The following is a 23288-nucleotide window of genomic DNA, read 5'->3' on the forward strand; positions in this document are numbered from 1 at the left end:
GTCCCACTCATATCTGTATGTCCCACTGTACGTCCCACTCATATCTGTACGTCCCACTCATATCTGTATGTCCCACTGTACGTCCCACTCATATCTGTATGTCCCACTGTATGTCCCACTCATATCTGTATGTCCCACTCATATCTGTATGCCCCACTGTATGTCCCACTCATATCTGTATGCCCCACTGTATGTCCCACTCATATCTGTATGTCCCACTCATATCTGTATGTCCCACTCATATCTGTATATCCCACTGTACGTCCCACTCATATCTGTATGCCCCACTGTATGTCCCACTCATATCTGTATGTCCCACTGTATGTCCCACTCATATCTGTATGTCCCACTCATATCTGTATGTCCCACTGTATGTCCCACTCATATCTGTATGTCCCACTCACATCTGTATGTACCACTTATATCTGTATGTACCACTCATATCTCTATGTCCCACTGTATGTCCCACTCATATCTGTATGTCCCACTGTATGTTCCACTCATATCTGTATGTCCCACTCATATCTGTATGTCCCACTGTATGTACCACTCATATCTGTATGTCCCACTGTATGTCCCACTCATATCTGTATGTCCCACTCATACATGTCTACCCTGTTAGGTTAAATAGAGAAAAATCACAACATTTCTAAATGTTAAAAAATGTTTGATAGAGAAGTTCAAATCCTGTTCAAGTGTCCACCATTGTACTAGCTCAAACTAGCTCAGTCATACATGTCCTTTTTCTGATAGAATACTACAAAATTTCCTAAAAGATGACGACATGAAAAAGACAACGAAATAACCTAGTTACATAACGACTATAATTGATTTATATCATCTTTGGCTACCATTACAAGATAGCCTAGGTTACCATTACAAGACAGGTAGCTACTGTTTTATCTTGTTTCATTACTCAGGGTTGTACAGTACAGTTCTGAGGTGCTGAAAAGTTAGGTCAGGTACCGTATCAACAGAACTATTGTTGCAATGTGTGACCACACCGTCAGTGTTTTATCCGAACATGATATTGGTTTTAGAATGCTATGAAACGTGCAGTTGTGCTTGTTTCCTGGCACACTGCACGTCTCCTTCACAGTGGCAAATCATTCATGAGAACTTCAGTGCCCGTATAAGTGGGAATGCTGTGAAATAATATACAGGTATCTGACCAAATAAAGTATCTTAACAAGGAGCCACCATGAGCCAGAACAGCTTCAATACACCTTGCCATACATTCTACAAGTGTCTGGAACTCTATTGGAGGGATGCAACACTTTTCTTCCAAGAGAAATTCCATCATTTGGTGTTTTGTTGATTGTGGTGTAAAACGCTGCCTCAGGCTCGGCTCCAGAGTCTCCTATAAGTGTTTCATTGGTTTGAGATCTGGAGACAGACACACCCTTTAAAGCCCTTATGCTCCTTTTGAGAGCCCTCTTTCAGAGTCACTGAGATCTCTTCTAGCCCTGTTAGCCAAAATAATGGGCAACTGGAAGTAGTTATACATGACCCAATGCATGATGGGATGTTTTAATGGCTTAATTAACTCAGGAACCACACCTGTGTGTATATACTTTGTATCCCTCATTTACTCCAGTGTTTCCATTGTTTTGTAGGTTACCAGTAGGTCAAAAGCAGTTGATGTATCTTGACTTTAAAATATTTGTTGTACATTTAGCAAAATAACTATTTCTATGTTGTTATAGAAATGACTCATTCTTATTTTGTTCTCACACTTTAAGAGTTGTGATGGCGACCAGCACACAATGCAGTCCTCAGATGATGGTAGGTATGGAAACACAGAATAAACTGACAAACAAAAGTATTTCATTTAAATCTACATTTAAGAGGATACATTTACTGAGATATCAATTGTTGTCCCTTTACTGCTGGGATGAATAGTACACTTTGTGTTTAGTAATTTTATTTTGAATAAAGTCGGTTTATCTCTCTCATTATTCCTTCACCAGTGCTGCCCCCTCCTGGTGACATCCAGGTCCTGTTGCTGAAATTAGATTCTGTGTCTCTGAGCTGGAGTTCTCCTCAGGGGCTGACAGGACCACATACATTCAGAGTGACCTGGGGGTGTGACGGTGAAACAAGCTCAACAAGAGTGAAAGATGTGCATCATCTTGAAATAAGCAGTCTCAAACCTGGTGAAAAGTACCAGTTCAACATGGCTACAGAGGGAGAAGATGGAAGACAAAGCAGATGGGTGTCAGCATCCCTATCTACAGGTACAGTAGGCCTCAGCATCCCTATCTACAGGTACAGTAGGTCTCAGCATCCCGATCCACAGGTACAGTAGGCCTCAGCATCCCTATCCACATGTACAGTAGGTCTCAGCATCTCTATCCAAAGGTACAGTAGGTCTCAGCATCCCTATCCACAGGTACAGTAGGTCTCAGCATCCCTATCCACAGGTACAGTAGATCTCAGCATCCCTATCCACAGGTACAGTAGGTCTCAGCATCCCTATCCACAGGTACAGTAGGTCTCAGCATCCCTATCCACAGGTACAGTAGGCTAACTTGTGTTTTTATCCAGACTACATCAGTCATTCATTACTAGAGACATTTTTGGACTCTCTGTCAAAAACAGCACATTCTCTATTCTAAACTAATCTTGGTTTTTGTTCCAGTGGTCACACCCAGAGATTTAAAGGTAGACCATTTGGAAGAGACCTCCTTCACTCTCCACTGGTCCAAGGCTGAAGGGATGGAGAAAGTCCCACAGCGCTTCTTCATATCCAACTGCATCCCAGGAACAGACCCTCTAGCAGCCGTTACTGACGACTTCCACAAAACCTTCTCAAACCTGCAGCCTGGCACCGAGTACACTGTTAGTGTTGCAACTGTGCTGAGCAATGGGGAACAGAGTGAACCTGTCTCTACAACAGTCTGCACTAGTAAGAGATCTTCCCCCAATTACAGCTCATCATCTCTTTACCAGTAACTGGAGAGATTTTGTTACTTTACAAATAACATTTTTGTTTTGTTGTTAGTGATCTGTTTCTTTTTTGTGTGTGTGTGTTTTTCTCTCATATCTAAAGCCCTGGCTTTATTCTACTTTTCCACCCTTAAGGCTATAAACATTTGATTAAATGTTTAAGTGATAAATATTTTTGAAAATGAGGTGAACTAAAATGTTAAGGTAGAAATAGGGCTGTTGCGGCATATTGCATGAACAGTAACAGACAGTTACATGACCTTTCAACATCATCAAATCAGAACCATGGACAGTGTAGTGACTTTAAATAACAGTCCTCAGATTAATGTTAAACTAATCAATGAACTATGTACTAAAATGAATCATGTAACACTTAACTCATTAGGATTTGGGGCACCACGAGAGCGGTTCTTTAAAGAGTTACCATCTCCCGAATTAAACTCTTCAAGGTCTTTACCTATCACATCTATAAACAGTCAACTTATGAACCATGACCTCGTATCATATCACCATTCGTAAACTCGTTGCATCTGCAAAAACCTGAGTCTTACTTATGTTTCAGAACTACGGAAATTGGTTTAATTATTTATTTAGATGCTAATTAAATGGGAACACAGGTGAAAACACAACCACTGTACAGGTTATTGACTGGAGACATAATGTGATGAAAACAGGTCCCTAGCAGAATTACAACTTTGATCAATAGTTGTTTAGTGGGGGGGGGGGGGGGGGCTTCCCCTGTGATTTTACCCACACACAGCTACTGAAATTGAAAACAGATTTGACGTATTATACTGAACAAAATATAAACGCAACATTTTATATAATTTTACTGAGTTAAAGTTCATATAAGGAAATCTGTCAATTTAAATAAATTAATTAGGCCCTCATCTATGCATTTCACAATGGGAGCCAGGCCCAGCCAATCAGAATGAGTTTTCTCCCACAAAAGGGCTTTATTACAGACAGAAATACTCCTCAGTTTCATCAGCTCTCCTGGTGGCTGGTCTCAGACAATCCCGCAGTTGAAGAAGACAGATGTGGAGGCACTGGGCTAACGTGGTTGCACGCGGTCTGTGATTGTGAGGCCGGTTGGAAGTACTGCAAAAATCTCTAAAACGATGTTGGAAGCGGCTTATGGTAGAAATATGAACATTCAATTATTTGTCAACATCTCTGGTAGACATTCCTGCAGTCAGTATGCTAATTGCACAATCCCTCAAAAGTCATCTGTGGCATTGTGTTGTGACAAAACTGCACATTTTATAGTGGCCCAATATTTCCCCCAGCACCTGTGTAATGATCATGCTGTTTAATGCCATGCCTGTCAGGTGGAGGGATTATCTTGGCAAAGGAGAAACACTCACTGACAGGGATGTAAACAAATTTGAGAGAAATTAGCTTTTTGTGCAAATGGAACATTTCTAGGATATTTTATTCCAACGAATGAAACATGGGACCAACCCTTTACATGTTGCTTTTATAATTTTGTTCAGTCTAGTAAAGACACAATTAAATTGAGAATAGTTTGATGGGTGAAAATATGATCACTTGATGAGAGAACAGTGTGTGCAGTCTGAAGCTTTTTTGCTTGCACTCGGTCCCTATAGTCCTATCATGCAGCCCATATATGTTTTGATTTCTAAGACATTCTGAAGGTTTCCATAATTCAAAACTAAGGTTGCCAAATAACTTTTAATCTAGCATATAGGACCTGTTTCAAATTATCACTTTTACACTCAACATAGACACTTGGTATGCGCACCAGCTCTGGATTGGGAAAAATATCCTCTCTATTTTATTCAGCTAAGTTCCATTATATTCTTCTTACTATAAATGTATATAATATAAAATAATCGCACAGGACTTAAGCATATATTGTCTGCTAAATGAACAAGTCTACATGCTATGGCATGGCACATAGCCAGATAACATACAGTAGAACTCTTCATATATTGTCTGCTAAATGAGCAAGTCTACATGCTATGGCATGGCACATAGCCAGATAACATACAGTAGAACTCTTCATATATTGTCTGCTAAATGAGCAAGCCTACAGTCTATGGCATGGCACATTGCCAGATAATATACAGTAGAACTCTTCATATATTGTCTGCTAAATGAGTAAGCCTACAGTCTATGGCATGGCACATTGCCAGATAACATACAGTAGAACTCTTCATATATTGTCTGCTAAATGAGTAAGCCTACAGTCTATGGCATGGCACATTGCCAGATAACATACAGTAGAACTCTTCATATATTGTCTGCTAAATGAGTAAGCCTACAGTCTATGGCATGGCACATTGCCAGATAACATACAGTAGAACTCTTCATATATTGTCTGCTAAATGAGCAAGCCTACAGTCTATGGCATGGCACATAGCCAGATAATATACAGTAGGTCAAATCTTCTGTTCTTCTGAAATACATTGTCTTCATATCATAATGTTTCTTTAGTCCTGCCTAACATAAATCATTGATTATTGTGATGGTGTATATTCAATTGACTTTAAACAAATATATAGATATTGCAAAGCTATGCATCATATCCCAGGCGTTTATTTGCATAAATCCCTGGACACAACAGGCAAATATCAGAGCCAGGCTTCTATTTGAGCCAGGCATCTATTTCCTTTATGTACACACCTTTTGCTCATTTGCATAGTTAATTGTTTAATTCCAGGATTCACTTCCAGCATTGTAATACATGTATTCATTTCCTATACTAAATGAGTTATCATTTACCCGTCACATTTATTTGGTCTTAGTATTCCTCTATTTCGATTCTAAAAAAATACTTATTTTGACAGAATAATCTTGACAGAATAATTGTCTTTGACTGCATTTTCAGCAGTTCTTACTTGCACCACTAGAGGGCGATCAGCCGATTTCTTGTAGTCTGTACTCCCGAAGCGCTTCACTTTTTGTGCTTGCCAGTTAGCAGTTGTCAGCTGTTAGCAGCCAATGGCTAGCAGTTTCTTACTGGCTATAAACATGGATGATTGCCATAATGATTGCATGACAATAACCAGCTGACAAAATGTCGTGACCTCCACATCCCTAGCGAGAACATCTTAAAATACTACAGCAATCTTAGTGAAACACCTAGCAGCCTAATCAAGAGATGTTGTACTGCTGGGGAGGCTGAAAGAGGCCTAGTTCAGACATTATCTGAGAGGAAGTTATGTATGTCTTCATCAAAAGCTTGAGGACTTTCTTTTTTTTTTTACAAGTTTTACATTTTTCTGATTATACAATTTTTGAGAAATGTTAAGTGGGACATCTATTAAACATTTAATTACATTTGAGTGTACAACACATTTTGCCCTCAGAACAGCCTCAATCTGTTGGATCATAGACTCCTCAAGGTGTCGAAAGCGTTCCACAGGGATGCTGGCCCATGTTGACTCCAATGTTTCCTACAGTTGTGTCAAGTTGGCTGGATATTCTTTGGGTGGTGGAACATTCTTGATACACACTTGAAACTGTGGAGTGTGAAAAACTTAGCAGCGTTGCAGTTCTTGACCCAAACTTAAATATTTCTGTCTTGCTCATTCAAGACAGAAAGTATATTTAACGAGTGACATCAAAAAGGATCATAGCTTTCATCTGGATTCACCTGGTCTGTCATAGAAAGTCTGTCATGGAAAGAGCATGGAACCTTAATGTTTTGTACACTCAGTGTATATCTGGAGTTAAACTGTAACCCTGACAATAATGTGTTTATTTTCCCTTAGTACTTCCTGCTCCAGACCAGCTGACTGTTGACTCAGTGGACACCACATCAGCTGCTGTTAGCTGGAGCCAGCCACCAGGATTGGACCAAACCCAACATCATTACCAGATCTCCTACCGCTGTCCAGGGATAAAACCACACATCACTACCACATCTTCACCCAGCATCACTCTCTCTGACCTGAAACCTGCTACTGAGTACTCGGTCACTGTCTGCACTGTGCTGGAAAATGGAAAGCAAAGTCAACTCGTGTTAACAACCTTCACCACAGGTAACTACCCTACTTAAGTATTAAGTCTGGTTATCAAAATGACTATATGTGAATTCCCCAGATCTCAAAATGCAGTTTGGTAGTGAAATCAATAAAAGTTGTGCATCCTATTTCCATTGGTCCTCCTTGATATGTTTCTACAACTTGATTGTAGTGCACCTGTGGTAAATTCAATTGATTGGACATGATTTGGAAAGGCACACACCTGTCTATATAAGGTCCCACAGGTGACAGTGCATGTCAGAGCAAAGCCACCAAGCCATTTGGTGGATGGAAGGTCCCCAAGAACACAGTGGCTTCCATCATTCTTAAATGGAAGAAGTTTGTTACCACCAAAACTCTTCCTAGAGCTGGCCAAAACTGAGCAATCAGGGGAGAAGGGCCTTAGTCAGGTAAGTGACCGAGAAACCGATGGTCACTCTGACAGAGCTCCAGAGTTCCTCTGTGGAATGGAAGAACCTTCCAGAAGGACAACCAGCCCTGCATCACTCCACCAATCAGGCCTTTATGTTAGATTGTCCAGACGGAAACTGTTACTCAGTAAAAGGCTAATGAAAGCCCATTTGGAGTTTGCCAAGAGCCACCTAAAGGACTCTCAGACCATGAGAAACAAGATTATCTGGTCTGATGAAACCAAGATTGAACTCTTTGGCCTGAATGTGAATCGTCACGTATGTAGGAAACCTGGCACCATCCCTACGGTGAAGCATGTTGGTGGCAGCATCATGCTGTGGGGATATTTTTCAGCGGCAGGGACTGGGAGACTAGTCATGATCGAGGAAGAGATTAACGGAGCAAAGTACAGAAAGATCCTTGATGAAAACCTGCCCCAGAGCGCTCAGGACCTCAGACTGGGTGGAAGGTTCACCTTCCAACAGGACAATGACCCTAAGCACACAGACAAGACAATTCAGGATTGGCTTCGGGACAAGACTGTGAATGTCCTTGAGTGGCCCAGCCAGGGCCCGAACTTGAACCCGATCAAACATCTCTGGAAAGACCTGATAATATCTGTGCTTTGACGCCCCCATCCAACCTGACAGAGCTTGAGAAGATCGAAAAAGAATGGGATTAACTTCCCAAATACAGGTATGCCAAGCTTGTAGCGTCATACCCAAGAAGACTCACGGATGTAATCGCTTCCAAAGCTGCTTCAACAAAGTAATGAGTAAAGGGTCTGAGTATTAATGTAAATGTGATGTTTTAAATCAAATTTGCAATATAAAAAAAATACAAATGTTTTGTCACTATGGAGTATTGACATGGGGGGGAAAATTATTTAAAACATTTTAGAAAAAGGCTGTAACGTCACAGAGTGTGGAAAAGTTAAGGGGTCTTAATACTTTGCGAAAGCACTAATATCAGAGTTCACGCTTTCACACTTTCGAATAGCCCCCACGATATGCAACTTTTCAGGGAAGTTAGGGACCAATATACACAGGCAGCTAGGAAAGAAAAGGCTAGCTTTTTCAAACAGAAATGTGCATCTTGTAGCACAAACTCCAAAAAGTTCTGGGACAGTGTAAAGTCCATGGAGAATAAGAGCACCTCCTCCCAGCTGCCCACTGCTCTGAGGCTAGGAAACACTGTCACCACCGATATATCTGAGATGATTGAGAATTTCAATAAGCATTTTTCTACAGCTGGCCATGCTTTCCACCTGGCTACCCCTACCACGGTCAACAACTCCGCACCCCCCATAGCAATTGCCCAAGCCTCCCCAGCTTCTCCTTCACCTAAATCCAGATAGCTGATGTTCTGTAAGAGCTGCAATATCTGGACCCCTACAAATCAGCTGGGCTAGACAATCTGGACCCTCTCTTTCTAAAATTATCCACCGCAATTGTTGCAACCCCTTTTACTAGCCTGTTCAACTCTCTTTCATATCGTCTGATATCCCCAAAGATTGGAAAGTTGCCGCGACCATCCCCCTCTTCAAAAGGAGAGACACCCTAGACCCAAACTGTTACAGACCTATATCTATCCTACCCTGCCTCTCTAATGTCTTCGAAAGCCAAGTTAACAAAGCATTTCGGATCCCACCGTACCTTCTCTGCGTTTACATTTTGGTTTCCGAGCTGGTCATGGGTGCACCTCAGCCACGCTCAAGGTCCTAAACGACATCATAACCGCCATCGATAAAAGACAATACTGTGCTACCGTATTCATCGACCTGGCCAAGGCTTTCGACTGTCAATCACCGCATTCTTATCGGCAGACTCAATAGCCTTGGCTTCTCAAATGACTGTCTCGCCTGGTTCACCAACTACTTCTCAGATAGAGTTCAGTGTGTCAAATGAGAAGGCCTGTTGTCTGGACGTCTGGCAGTCTCTATTCAATTCTCGGGCCGACTATTTTCTCTGTATACATCAATGATGTCGCTCTTGCTGCTGGTGATTCTCTGATCCACCTCTACGCAGACAACACCATTCTGTATACTTCTGGCCCTTCTTTGGACACTGTGTTAACTAACCTCCAGATGAGCTTCAGTGCCATACAACACTCTTTCCGTGGCCTCCAACTGCTCTTAAATGCAAGTAAAACTAAATGCATGCTCTTCAACCGATCGCTGCCCGCACCTGCCGCCCGTCTAGCATCACCTGTCTGGACGGTTCTGACTTAGAATACGTGGATAACTACAAATACCTAAGTGTCTGGTTAGACTGTAAACTCTCCTTCCAGACGCATATTAAGCATCTTCAATCCAAAATTAAATCTAGAATCGGCCTCCTATTTCGCAAACAAAGCATCCTTCACTCATGCTGCCAAACATACCCTCGTAAAACTGACTATCCTACCGATCCTTGACTTCGGCAATGTCATTTACCAAATAGCCTCCAACACTCTACTCAGCAATTGGATGCAGTCTATCACAGTGCCATCCGTTTTATCACCAAAGCCCCATATAGATGACCTGGAGCCAGTGGGTTTCGCGACGAATATGAGGCGAGGGCCAGCCAATAAGAGCATACAGGTCGCAGTGGTGGGTAGTATAAGTATTTTCTAGGTAAAGCCCTGCCTTATCTCAGCTCACTGGTCACCATAGCAGCACCCACCCGTAGTACGTGTTCCAGCAGGTATATTTCACTGGTCACCCCCAAAGCCAATTCCTCCTTTGGCCACCTTTCCTTCCAGTTCTCTGCTGCCAATGACTGGAACGAACTGCAAAAGTCACTGAAGCTGGAGACTCATATCTCCCTCTCTAACTTTAAGCACCAGCTGTCAGAGCAGCTTACATATCATTGCACCTGTACATAGCCCATCTGTAAATAGCCCACCCAACTACCTCATCCCCATATTGTATTTTTTCCTCCTATGCACCCCAGTATCTCTACTTGCACCCCAGTATCTCTACTTGCACATCCATCTTTTGCACATCTATCACTCCAGTGTTTAATTGCTAAATTGTAATTATTTTGCCAATATGGCCTATTTATTGCCTTACCTCCCTAATCTTACCTCATTTGCACACACTGTATATACATTTGTCTATTGTGTAATTGACTGTATGTTTGTTTATTCCATGTGTAACGCTGTGCTGTGGTTTGTGTCGCACTGCTTTGCTTTATCTTGGCCAGGTCGCAGTTGTAAATGAGAACTTGTTCTCAACTGGCCTAGCTGGATAAATAAAGGTTAAATAAATAAAAATATACTGGGCCTTGCGAAAGTATTCGGCCCCCTTGAACTTTGCGACCTTTTGCCACATTTCAGGCTTCAAACATAAAGATATAAAACTGTATTTTTTTGTGAAGAATCAACAACAAGTGGGACACAATCATGAAGTGGAACAACATTTATTGGATATTTCAAACTTTTTTTAACAAATCAAAAACTGAAAAATTGGGCGTGCAAAATTATTCAGCCCCCTTAAGTTAATACTTTGTAGCGCCACCTTTTGCTGCGATTACAGCTGTAAGTCGCTTGGGGTATGTCTCTATCAGTTTTGCACATCGAGAGACTGACATTTTTTTCCCATTCCTCCTTGCAAAACAGCTCGAGCTCAGTGAGGTTGGATGGAGAGCATTTGTGAACAGCAGTTTTCAGTTCTTTCCACAGATTCTCGATTGGATTCAGGTCTGGACTTTGACTTGGCCATTCTAGCACCTGGATATGTTTATTTTTGAACCATTCCATTGTAGATTTTGCTTTATGTTTTGGATCATTGTCTTGTTGGAAGACAAATCTCCGTCCCAGTCTCAGGTCTTTTGCAGACTCCATCAGGTTTTCTTCCAGAATGGTCCTGTATTTGGCTCCATCCATCTTCCCATCAATTTTAACCATCTTCCCTGTCCCTGCTGAAGAAAAGCAGGCCCAAACCATGATGCTGCCACCACCATGTTTGACAGTGGGGATGGTGTGTTCAGCTGTGTTGCTTTTACGCCAAACATAACGTTTTGCATTGTTGCCAAAAAGTTCAATTTTGGTTTCATCTGACCAGAGCACCTTCTTCCACATGTTTGGTGTGTCTCCCATGTGGCTTGTGGCAAACTTTAAACAACACTTTTTATGGATATCTTTAAGAAATGTCTTTCTTCTTGCCACTCTTCCATAAAGGCCAGATTTGTGCAATATACGACTGATTGTTGTCCTATGGACAGAGTCTCCCACCTCAGCTGTAGATCTCTGCAGTTCATCCAGAGTGATCATGGGCCTCTTGGCTGCATCTCTGATCAGTCTTCTCCTTGTATGAGCTGAAAGTTTAGAGGGACGGCCAGGTCTTGGTAGATTTGCAGTGGTCTGATACTCCTTCCATTTCAATATTATCGCTTGCTCAGTGCTCCTTGGGATGTTTAAAGCTTGGGAAATCTTTTTGTATCCAAATCCGGCTTTAAACTTCTTCACAACAGTATCTCGGACCTGCCTGGTGTGTTCCTTGTTCTTCATGATGCTCTCTGCTCTTTTAACGGACCTCTGAGACTATCACAGTGCAGGTGCATTTATACGGAGACTTGATTACACACAGGTGGATTGTATTTATCATCATTAGTCATTTAGGTCAACATTGGATCATTCAGAGATCCTCACTGAACTTCTGGAGAGAGTTTGCTGCACTGAAAGTAAAGGGGCTGAATAATTTTGCACGCCCAATTTTTCAGTTTTTGATTTGTTAAAAAAGTTTGAAATATCCAATAAATGTCGTTCCACTTCATGATTGTGTCCCACTTGTTGTTGATTCTTCACAAAAAAATACAGTTTTATATCTTTATGTTTGAAGCCTGAAATGTGGCAAAAGGTCACAAAGTTCAAGGGGCCGAATACTTTCGGAAGGCACTGTATATTATTCCATTCCTGTGAGTCATCATACAGTTTGGTGCTGAAATGAATACACGTTTTTATAGTGTCTGAATTCTTGTTTTCTTCCATTAGTGTGAGTCATTATGTCAAGGAGTTGATCTGCTTCTGCTTGCTTTAACTTGATCAGTTAGTACAGTATTAAACACTTGTTATTGTGGAGATATAATTACACCATTCTTTTCATTTATTTTTATTAATGAATATAGCAGAAACTCTTCATTTTTTTTACATTACATATCTGACCTCTGTTCTGACTTCTGCTTTAGCTTATTTTTTCCCATATTAAAAGGAATTTCAAGCTTATTTTTCAAGTACTATTCTACTTTTCCTTCTGTAGTTTCTAGAGATAAACAATAGCCCTGACAAAAGTTTATTTCCCCTTAGTACCCACTGCTCCTGGCCAGCTGACTGTTGACACCACATCAGCTACTGTTAGCTGGAGCCAGCCACCAGGATTGGACCAAACCCAACATCATTACCAGATCTCCTACCACTGTCCAGGGACAGAACCACACTACACTACCACATCTTTACACAGCATCACTCTCTCTGACCTGCAAGGTGGTACTCAGTACTCTGTCACTGTCTGCACTGTGCTGGAAAATGGAAAGAAAAGTCGACTGGTGTCAACAACCCTCACCACAGGTAAGGAAGTACTCTGCTTAAGTATTCTGTTTAGTGTCAAAGCTGATTAAACTTGAACTAGTTATTGAAATAACTATGAACTAATGATAATGGATGTGTCAATATGGGATGTAAAGGTCCAGTATCTTCCCTGATGAGAAATATATGATGGTTAATTCCCCAGACCTCATCATGCAGTTTGGTGCTGAAATTAATAAAGGTTTTTATAGTGTGTGAATTCTTGCTTGCTTCCCATTAGTGTGAGTCATTATGTCAAGGAGTTGATCTGCCTCTGATTGCTTCAACTTTATCAGTAGTACAGTGTTAAACACTTGTTATTGTGGAGAGGATTTATAATGACACCATTATTTTATTTTATATTTAAAGAAATTGGAGTGGCGACAACAATGTAGCAGCAGCAGACCACCGTTGATAAATGGATACAGCAGAAACCCCTAAATCCAACTTCTGTGTGACTTCTATTTTTTAGCTTATTTCTTATTTATCTTTCTTAGTACTTCCTGCTCCAGACCAGCTGACCGTTGACTCAGTGGACACCACATCAGCTGCTGTTAGCTGGAGCCAGCCACCAGGATTGGACCAAACCCAACATCATTACCAGATCTCTTACCGCTGTCCAGGGACAGAACCACACATCACTACCACATCTTCACACAGCATCACTCTCTCTGACCTGCAATGTGGTACTCAGTACTCTGTCACTGTCTGTACTGTGCTGGAAAATGGAAGGCAAAGTCGACTGGTGTCAACAACCCTCACCACAAGTAAGGAAGTACCCTACTTAAGTTTTCTGTCTGGTGTCACATTTTGACTAGATATCAAAAAGACAAATGTAATTTAACAAATCATAATTATGTGTCTGTTTTATGTTCCCAAAAGACAAACAGTCGTCACTCCCAGAAAAGGGAACTAACAAAGATAATCACTTCAACAACCAAACACAGAAAGGGTTTCAAAAGGGCTTCTGATAGACACCATGGGGGTTCCCACTGAAAGATGGCAAAGCCACTAGTAACGGGTTCTAAAGACACCATGGGGGTTCCCACTGAAAGATGGCAAAGCCACTAGTAACAGGTTCTAAAAGACACCATGGGGGTTCCCACTGAAAGATGGCAAAGCCACTAGTAACGGGTTCTAAAAGACACCATGGGGGTTCCCACTGAAAGATGGCAAAGCCACTAGTAACGGGTTCTAAAAGACACCATGGGGGTTCCCACTGAAAGATGGCAAAGCCACTAGTAACGGGTTCTAAAGACACCATGGGGGTTCCCACTGAAAGATGGCAAAGCCACTAGTAACGGGTTCTAAAAGACACCATGGGGGTTCCCACTGAAAGATGGCAAAGCCACTAGTAACGGGTTCTAAAGACACCATGGGGGTTCCCACTGAAAGATGGCAAAGCCACTAGTAACGGGTTCTAAAAGACACCATGGGGGTTCCCACTGAAAGATGGCAAAGCCACTAGTAACGGGTTCTAAAGACACCATGGGGGTTCCCACTGAAAGATGGCAAAGCCACTAGTAACGGGTTCTAAAGACACCATGGGGGTTCCCACTGAAAGATGGCAAAGCCACTAGTAAGGGCTTCTGATAGACACCATGGGGGTTCCCACTGAAAGATGGCAAAGCCACTAGTAACGGGTTCTAAAGACACCATGGGGGTTCCCACTGAAAGATGGCAAAGCCACTAGTAACGGGTTCTAAAGACACCATGGGGGTTCCCACTGAAAGATGGCAAAGCCACTAGTAACGGGTTCTAAAGACACCATGGGGGTTCCCACTGAAAGATGGCAAAGCCACTAGTAACGGGTTCTAAAGACACCATGGGGGTTCCCACTGAAAGATGGCAAAGACACTAGTAACGGGTTCTAAAGACACCATGGGGGTTCCCACTGAAAGATGGCAAAGCCACTAGTAACGGGTTCTAAAAGACACCATGGGGGTTCCCACTGAAAGATGGCAAAGCCACTAGTAACGGGTTCTAAAAGACACCATGGGGGTTCCCACTGAAAGATGGCAAAGCCACTAGTAACGGGTTCTAAAAGACACCATGGGGGTTCCCACTGAAAGATGGCAAAGCCACTAGTAACGGGTTCTAAAGACACCATGGGGGTTCCCACTGAAAGATGGCAAAGCCACTAGTAACGGGTTCTAAAGACACCATGGGGGTTCCCACTGAAAGATGGCAAAGCCACTAGTAACGGGTTCTAAAGACACCATGGGGGTTCCCACTGAAAGATGGCAAAGCCACTAGTAACGGGTTCTAAAGACACCATGGGGGTTCCCACTGAAAGATGGCAAAGCCACTAGTAACGGGTTCTAAAGACACCATGGGGGTTCCCACTGAAAGATGGCAAAGCCACTAGTAAGGGGATCTAAAGACACCATGGGGGTTCCCACTGAAAGATGGCAAAGCCACTAGTAACGGGTTCTAAAAGACACCATGGGGGTTCCCACTGAAAGATGGCAAAGCCACTAGTAACGGGTTCTAAAGACACCATGGGGGTTCCCACTGAAAGATGGCAAAGCCACTAGTAACGGGTTCTAAAACACACCATGGGGGTTCCCACTGAAAGATGGCAAAGCCACTAGTAACGGGTTCTAAAGACACCATGGGGGTTCCCACTGAAAGATGGCAAAGCCACTAGTAACGGGTTCTAAAAGACACCATGGGGGTTCCCACTGAAAGATGGCAAAGCCACTAGTAACGGGTTCTAAAAGACACCATGGGGGTTCCCACTGAAAGATGGCAAAGCCACTAGTAACGGGTTCTAAAGACACCATGGGGGTTCCCACTGAAAGATGGCAAAGCCACTAGTAACGGGTTCTAAAAGACACCATGGGGGTTCCCACTGAAATATGGCAAAGCCACTAGTAACGGGTTCTAAAGACACCATGGGGGTTCCCACTGAAAGATGGCAAAGCCACTAGTAACGGGTTCTAAAGACACCATGGGGGTTCCCACTGAAAGATGGCAAAGCCACTAGTAACGGGTTCTAAAGACACCATGGGGGTTCCCACTGAAAGATGGCAAAGCCACTAGTAACGGGTTCTAAAAGACACCATGGGGGTTCCCACTGAAAGATGGCAAAGCCACTAGTAACGGGTTCTAAAGACACCATGGGGGTTCCCACTGAAAGATGGCAAAGCCACTAGTAACGGGTTCTAAAGACACCATGGGGGTTCCCACTGAAAGATGGCAAAGCCACTAGTAACGGGTTCTAAAAGACACCATGGGGGTTCCCACTGAAAGATGGCAAAGCCACTAGTAACGGGTTCTAAAAGACACCATGGGGGTTCCCACTGAAATATGGCAAAGCCACTAGTAACGGGTTCTAAAACACACCATGGGGGTTCCCACTGAAAGATGGCAAAGCCACTAGTAACGGGTTCTAAAGACACCATGGGGGTTCCCACTGAAAGATGGCAAAGACACTAGTAACGGGTTCTAAAAGACACCATGGGGGTTCCCACTGAAAGATGGCAAAGCCACTAGTAACGGGTTCTAAAACACACCATGGGGGTTCCCACTGAAAGATGGCAAAGCCACTAGTAACGGGTTCTAAAGACACCATGGGGGTTCCCACTGAAAGATGGCAAAGCCACTAGTAACGGGTTCTAAAACACACCATGGGGGTTCCCACTGAAAGATGGCAAAGCCACTAGTAACGGGTTCTAAAGACACCATGGGGGTTCCCACTGAAAGATGGCAAAGCCACTAGTAAGGGGATCTAAAGACACCATGGGGGTTCCCACTGAAAGATGGCAAAGCCACTAGTAACGGGTTCTAAAAGACACCATGGGGGTTCCCACTGAAAGATGGCAAAGCCACTAGTAACGGGTTCTAAAGACACCATGGGGGTTCCCACTGAAAGATGGCAAAGCCACTAGTAACGGGTTCTAAAACACACCATGGGGGTTCCCACTGAAAGATGGCAAAGCCACTAGTAACGGGTTCTAAAGACACCATGGGGGTTCCCACTGAAAGATGGCAAAGCCACTAGTAACGGGTTCTAAAAGACACCATGGGGGTTCCCACTGAAAGATGGCAAAGCCACTAGTAACGGGTTCTAAAAGACACCATGGGGGTTCCCACTGAAAGATGGCAAAGCCACTAGTAACGGGTTCTAAAGACACCATGGGGGTTCCCACTGAAAGATGGCAAAGCCACTAGTAACGGGTTCTAAAAGACACCATGGGGGTTCCCACTGAAATATGGCAAAGCCACTAGTAACGGGTTCTAAAGACACCATGGGGGTTCCCACTGAAAGATGGCAAAGCCACTAGTAACGGGTTCTAAAGACACCATGGGGGTTCCCACTGAAAGATGGCAAAGCCACTAGTAACGGGTTCTAAAGACACCATGGGGGTTCCCACTGAAAGATGGCAAAGCCACTAGTAACGGGTTCTAAAAGACACCATGGGGGTTCCCACTGAAAGATGGCAAAGCCACTAGTAACGGGTTCTAAAGACACCATGGGGGTTCCCACTGAAAGATGGCAAAGCCACTAGTAACGGGTTCTAAAGACACCATGGGGGTTCCCACTGAAAGATGGCAAAGCCACTAGTAACGGGTTCTAAAAGACACCATGGGGGTTCCCACTGAAATATGGCAAAGCCACTAGTAACGGGTTCTAAAACACACCATGGGGGTTCCCACTGAAAGATGGCAAAGCCACTAGTAACGGGTTCTAAAGACACCATGGGGGTTCCCACTGAAAGATGGCAAAGACACTAGTAACGGGTTCTAAAAGACACCATGGGGGTTCCCACTGAAAGATGGCAAAGCCACTAGTAACGGGTTCTAAAACACACCATGGGGGTTCCCACTGAAAGATGGCAAAGCCACTAGTAACGGGTTCTAAAGACACCATGGGGGTTCCCACTGAAAGATGGCAAAGCCACTAGTAACGGGTTCTAAAAGACACCATGGGGGTTCCCACTGAAAGATGGCAAAGACACTAGTAACGGGTTCTAAAAGACACCATGGGGGTTCCCACTGAAAGATGGCAAAGCCACTAGTAACGGGTTCTAAAACACACCATGGGGGTTCCCACTGAAAGATGGCAAAGCCACTAGTAACGGGTTCTAAAAGACACCATGGGGGTTCCCACTGAAAGATGGCAAAGCCACTAGTAACGGGTTCTAAAAGCCACCCTCCATGGATGCCCCTTAAGGTTTGTCTCAGATAAGCAAACACCAACTTAGGATCTGAAGTTAAAAGGGATATGGAGCTAAATAAACAGGAGTTTCTCGCTAAATGCCGTGGCCATCCTAACATGAGGTGTAGGTATCCCAATATGCCCAAATGTGCCTCATTTGTTTATTAATAACTTTTCATGTTCAAAATTATACACTCTCCTCAAACAATAGCATGGTATTATTGCACTGTAAAAGCTGCTGTAATTTGGACAGTGCAGTTAGATTAACAATAATTTAAGTTTTCTGCCAATATCAGATATGTCTACGTCCTGGGAAATTTTCTTGTGACTTACAACCTCATGCTAATCGCATTAGCCTATGTTAGCTCAACCTCATGCTAATCTCATTGGCCTATGTTAGCTCAACCTCATGCTAATCTCATTGGCCTATGTTAGCGCAACCTCATGCTAATCTCATTGGCCTATGTTAGCTCAACCTCATGCTAATCTCATTGGCCTATGTTAGCGCAACCTCATGCTAATCTCATTGGCCTATGTTAGCTCAACCTCATGCTAATCTCATTGGCCTATGTTAGCTCAACCTCATGCTAATCTCATTGGCCTATGTTAGCTCAACCTCATGCTAATCTCATTGGCCTATGTTAGCTCAACCTTCCCATGGAAGGGAAACCGATCCCAAATAAGTTTTAAATTCCAGCAGGACCAGCAGCTCTTAAATACCAGCAGGGCCAGCACAGCTGTAACACATACTGACTAACGAGGTGACTCCAATCAGAGTGCCCAGCCTAGTCAACCTCTAAATGGATAGAGAAACTGAAACTCGTAACAGAACCGAAACCCGTAACAGTCAGCATGGGGTGTAAAGGTCCAGTATCTTCCCTGATGAGTTATATATGATGGTGAATTCCCAGATCTTATCATGCAGTTTGGTGCTGATATCATTAAACATTGTTTATAATACAGTGTCTGAATTCAGGCTGTCTTCTATTCCTGTGAGTCATTATATCAAGGAGTTGATCTGCCTCTGATTGCTTTAACTTTATCAGTAGTACAGTATTAAACACTTGTTATTGTGGAGAGGATTTATAATCACAACATTCTTTTCATTTATATTGATTTATCTTTGGTGTGGCAACAATCTGGCAGCGGCACAGCACCGTTACTAAATGAATAGAGCAGAAACCCTTCATTTGTGTTACTTTACAAATCCAACTGCTGTTGTGTGACGTCTGTTTTTAACTTATTTCTTCCCATATCTAAAGGAATTGCAAGCTGGCCTTTTCTACTTCATTACAACTATTCTACTTTCCCTTCTGTAGTTTATTTCTAGAATTAATCTGTAGCACTGACAATAATGTATTTTCCCTTAGTACTTCCTGCTCCAGACCAGCTGACTGTTGACTCAGTGGACACCACATCAGCTGCTGTTAGCTGGAGCCAGCCACCAGGATTGAACCAAACCCAACATCATTATCATTACCAAATCTCCTACCAGTGTCCAGGGACAAAACCACACATCACTACCACATCTTCACACAGCATCAGTCTCTCTGACCTGCAATGTGGTACTCAGTACTCCGTCACTGTCTGCACTGTGCTGGAAAATGGAAAGCAAAGTCAACTGGTGTCAACAACTCTCACCACAGGTAAGGAATTATCCTACTAAAGTATTATGTTTGGTGTCAAAGTTTATAAGATCTTAACTAGATATCAAAATAACCTCCTACATAGGCGATTACATCACCTGGTTTAAACATCTCTAGAGACTATATCACTCTCTTCATTACTCAATGTCTAGGTTTACCTCCAATGTACTCACATCCTACCTTACCTTTGTCTGTACATTTTGCCTTGAATCTATGCTATCGTGCCCAGAAACCTGCTCCTTTTACTCTTTGTTTACGAATGTGCTAGACGGCCAGTTCTTATAGCATTTAGCCGTACCCTTATCCTACTTCTCCTCTGTTCTTCTGGTGATGTAGAGGTTAATCCAGAACCTGCAGTGCCTAGCTCCACTCCCACTCCCCAGGTGCTCTCATTTGTTAACTTCTGCAACCGTAAAAGCCTTGGTTTCATGCATGTTAACATTAGAAGCCTACTCCCTAATTTTGTTTTACTCACTGCTTTAGCACACTCTGCCAACCCGGATGTCTTAGCCATGTCTGAATCCTGGCTTAGGAAAACCACAAAACCCCCTGAAATTTTCATCCCTAACTATAACATTTTCTGCCAAGATAGAACTGCCAAAGGCGGCGGTATTGCGATCTACTGCAAAGATAACCTGCAGAGTTCTGTCTTACTATCCAGGTCTGTACCCAAACAATGCGAGCTTCTACTTCTAAAAATGAACCTTTCCAGAAACAAGTCTCTCACCGTTGCCACTTGCTATAGACCACCCTCTGCCCCCAGTTGTGCCCTCGACACCATATGTGAATTGATTGCCACCCATCTATCTTCTGAGCTTAACCCCGGCCATCCTACAATCTAAGCTTGATGCCCTCAATCTCACACAATTTATCAATGAACCTACCAGGTACAACCCCAAATCCGTAAACACGGGCACCCTCATAGATATCATTCTAACTAACTCGCCCTCCAAATACACCTCTGCTGTTTTCAATCAAGATCTCAGCGATCACTGCCTCATTGCCTGCATCCGTAAAGGGTCTGCGATAAAACGACCACCCCTCATCAGTGTCAAACGCTCCCTAAAATACTTCAGCGAGCAGGCCTTTCTAATCGACCTGGCCAGGGTATCCTGGAATGACATTGACCTCATCCCGTCAGTAGAGGATGCCTGGTTATTCTTTAAAAGTGCCTTCCTCAACATCTTAAATAAGCATGCTCCATTCAAAAAATGTAGAACCAGGAATAGATATAGCCCTTGGTTCACTCCAGACGTGACCAGCAAAAAAACATCCTGTGGCGTTCTGCATTAGCATCGAATAGCTCCTGTGATATGCAATTTTTCAGGGAAGTTAGGAACCAATATACACAGGCTGTTAGGAAAGCTAAGGCTAGCTTTTTCAATCAGAAATGTGCATCCTGTAGTACAAACTCCAAAATGTTCTGGGACACTGTAAAGTCCATGGAGAATAAGAGCACCTCCTCCCAGCTACCCACTGCTCTGAGGCTAGGAAACACTGTTACCACCAATAAATCCAGTATAATTGAGAATTTCAATAAGCATTTCTCTATGCACCCTCCACAGCAACCCGCCCAAGCCCCCATCATTTCTCCTTCACCCATATCCAGATAGCTTATGTTCTAAAAGAGCTTGCAAAATCTGGACCCCTACAAATCAGCCGGACTGGACAATCTGGAACCTCTCTTTCTAAAATGATCTCTCGAAATTGTTGCAACACCTATTACTAGCCGGTTCAACCTCTCTTTCATATTGTCTGAGATTCCCAAAGATTGGAAAGCTGCCGCGGTCATCCCCCTCTTCAAAGGGGGAGACACTCTAGACGCAAACTGCTACATACCTATATCTATCCTACCTCTCTAAGGTCTTCGAAAGCCAAGTTAACAAACAGATTAACGACCATTTCGTATCCCAACGTACCTTCTCCGCTATGCAATCTGTTTTCGGAGCTGGTCAAGGGTGCACCTCACCCACGCTCAAGCTCCTTAACAATATCATAACCGCCATCGACAAAAGACATTACTGTGCAGCCGTGTTCATCGACCTGGCCAAAGCTTTCGACTCTGTCAATCACCACATTCTTATTGGCTAACTCAACAGCCTTGGTTTCTCAAATGATTGCCTCGCCTGGTTAACCAACTACTTCTCTGATAGAGTTCAGTGTGTCAAATCGGAGGGCCTGTTGTCCGGACCTCTGGCAGTCTCTATGGGGGTGCCACAGGGTTCAATTCTCAGGCCGACTCTCTTCTCTGTCTACATCAATGATGTCGCTCTTTCTGCTGGTGATTATCTGATCCACCTCTACACAGACGACACCATTCTGTATACTTCTTGCCCCTCTTTGGACACTGTGTTAACTAACCTCCAGACGAGCTTCATTGCCATACAACTCTCCTTCCATGGCCTCCAACTGCTCTTAAATGCAAGTAAAACTAAATGCATGCTCTTCAACCGATCATTGCCCGCACCTGCCCGCCCATCCAGCATCACTGGATTGCTCTGACTTAGAATACGTGGATAACTACAAATACCTAGGTGTCAGGCTAGACTGTAAACTCTCCTTCCAGACCCACATTAAGCATCTCCAATTCAAAATTAAATCTAGAATCGGCTTCCTAATTCGCAACAAAGCATCCTTCACTCATGCTGCCTAACATACCCTCGTAAAACTGACCATCCTACCAATCCTCGACTTCGGCTATGTCATCTATAAAATAGCCTCCAACACTCTACTCCACAAATTGGATGCAGTCTATCATAGTGCCATCCGTTTTGTCACCAAAGCCCTATACACTACCCACCACTGCGACCCATACGCTCTCGTTGGCTGGCCCTTGCTTCATACTCGTCACCAAACCCACTGGCTACAGGTTATCTACACGTCTCTGCTAGGTAATGCCCCGCCTTATCTCAGCTCGCTGGTCACCATAGCAGCACCCAATCGTAACACGCGCTCCAGAAGGTATATTTCACTGGTCACCCCCAAAGCCAATTCCTCCTTTGGTCACCTTTCCTTCCAGTTCTCGGCTGCCAATGACTGGAGCAAACTGCAAAAATCACTGAAGCTGGAGACTCCTATCTCCCTCACTAGATTTAAGCACCAGTTGTCAGAGCAGCTCTCAGATCACTGCACCTGGACATAGCCCATCTGTAAAAAGCCCATCCAACTACCTCATCCCCATGCTGTATTTATTTGCTTATCTTGCTCCTTTGTACCCCAGTATCTCTACTTGCACATCCATCTTTTGCACATCTACCATTCCAGTGTTTAATTGCTATATTGTAATTACTTCGCCACCATGGCCTATTTATTGCCTTAACTCCCTTATCTTACCTCATTTGCACTCAGTATATACTTTTTTTTCCTACTGTATTATTGACTGTATGTTTTGTTTGTTCCATGTGTCACTCTGGGTTGTTGTATGTGTCGAACTGCTATGCTTTATCTTGGCCAGGTTGCAGTTGCAAATGAGAACTTGTTCTCCACTAGCCTACCTGGTTAAATAAAGGTGAAATAAATAAATAAATACTTTAGTAATCATAATGTATGTGTCAGCATGGGATGTAAAGGTACATTTTCTTT

At 43.2% G+C, this 23288-nt stretch overlaps 1 protein-coding gene across 1 annotated transcript in view; it reads left to right on the top strand.

Annotated features, from left to right (window-relative positions):
- The window catches only part of LOC139374626 (receptor-type tyrosine-protein phosphatase H-like), a 30507-nt gene that overhangs the window by 1978 nt on the left and 5241 nt on the right, over nt 1–23288 (top strand). The window contains exons 2-8 of the mRNA XM_071115660.1: nt 1743–1785; nt 1971–2237; nt 2642–2908; nt 6690–6959; nt 12639–12899; nt 13394–13663; nt 19431–19706. Coding sequence (XP_070971761.1) covers nt 1743–1785; nt 1971–2237; nt 2642–2908; nt 6690–6959; nt 12639–12899; nt 13394–13663; nt 19431–19706 — 1654 coding nt within the window. The remainder of the gene's footprint in view (nt 1–1742; nt 1786–1970; nt 2238–2641; nt 2909–6689; nt 6960–12638; nt 12900–13393; nt 13664–19430; nt 19707–23288) is intronic.

The sequence above is a fragment of the Oncorhynchus clarkii genome, chromosome 19 (genome assembly GCF_045791955.1).
Source record: "Oncorhynchus clarkii lewisi isolate Uvic-CL-2024 chromosome 19, UVic_Ocla_1.0, whole genome shotgun sequence".
Lineage (NCBI taxonomy): Eukaryota > Metazoa > Chordata > Actinopteri > Salmoniformes > Salmonidae > Oncorhynchus > Oncorhynchus clarkii.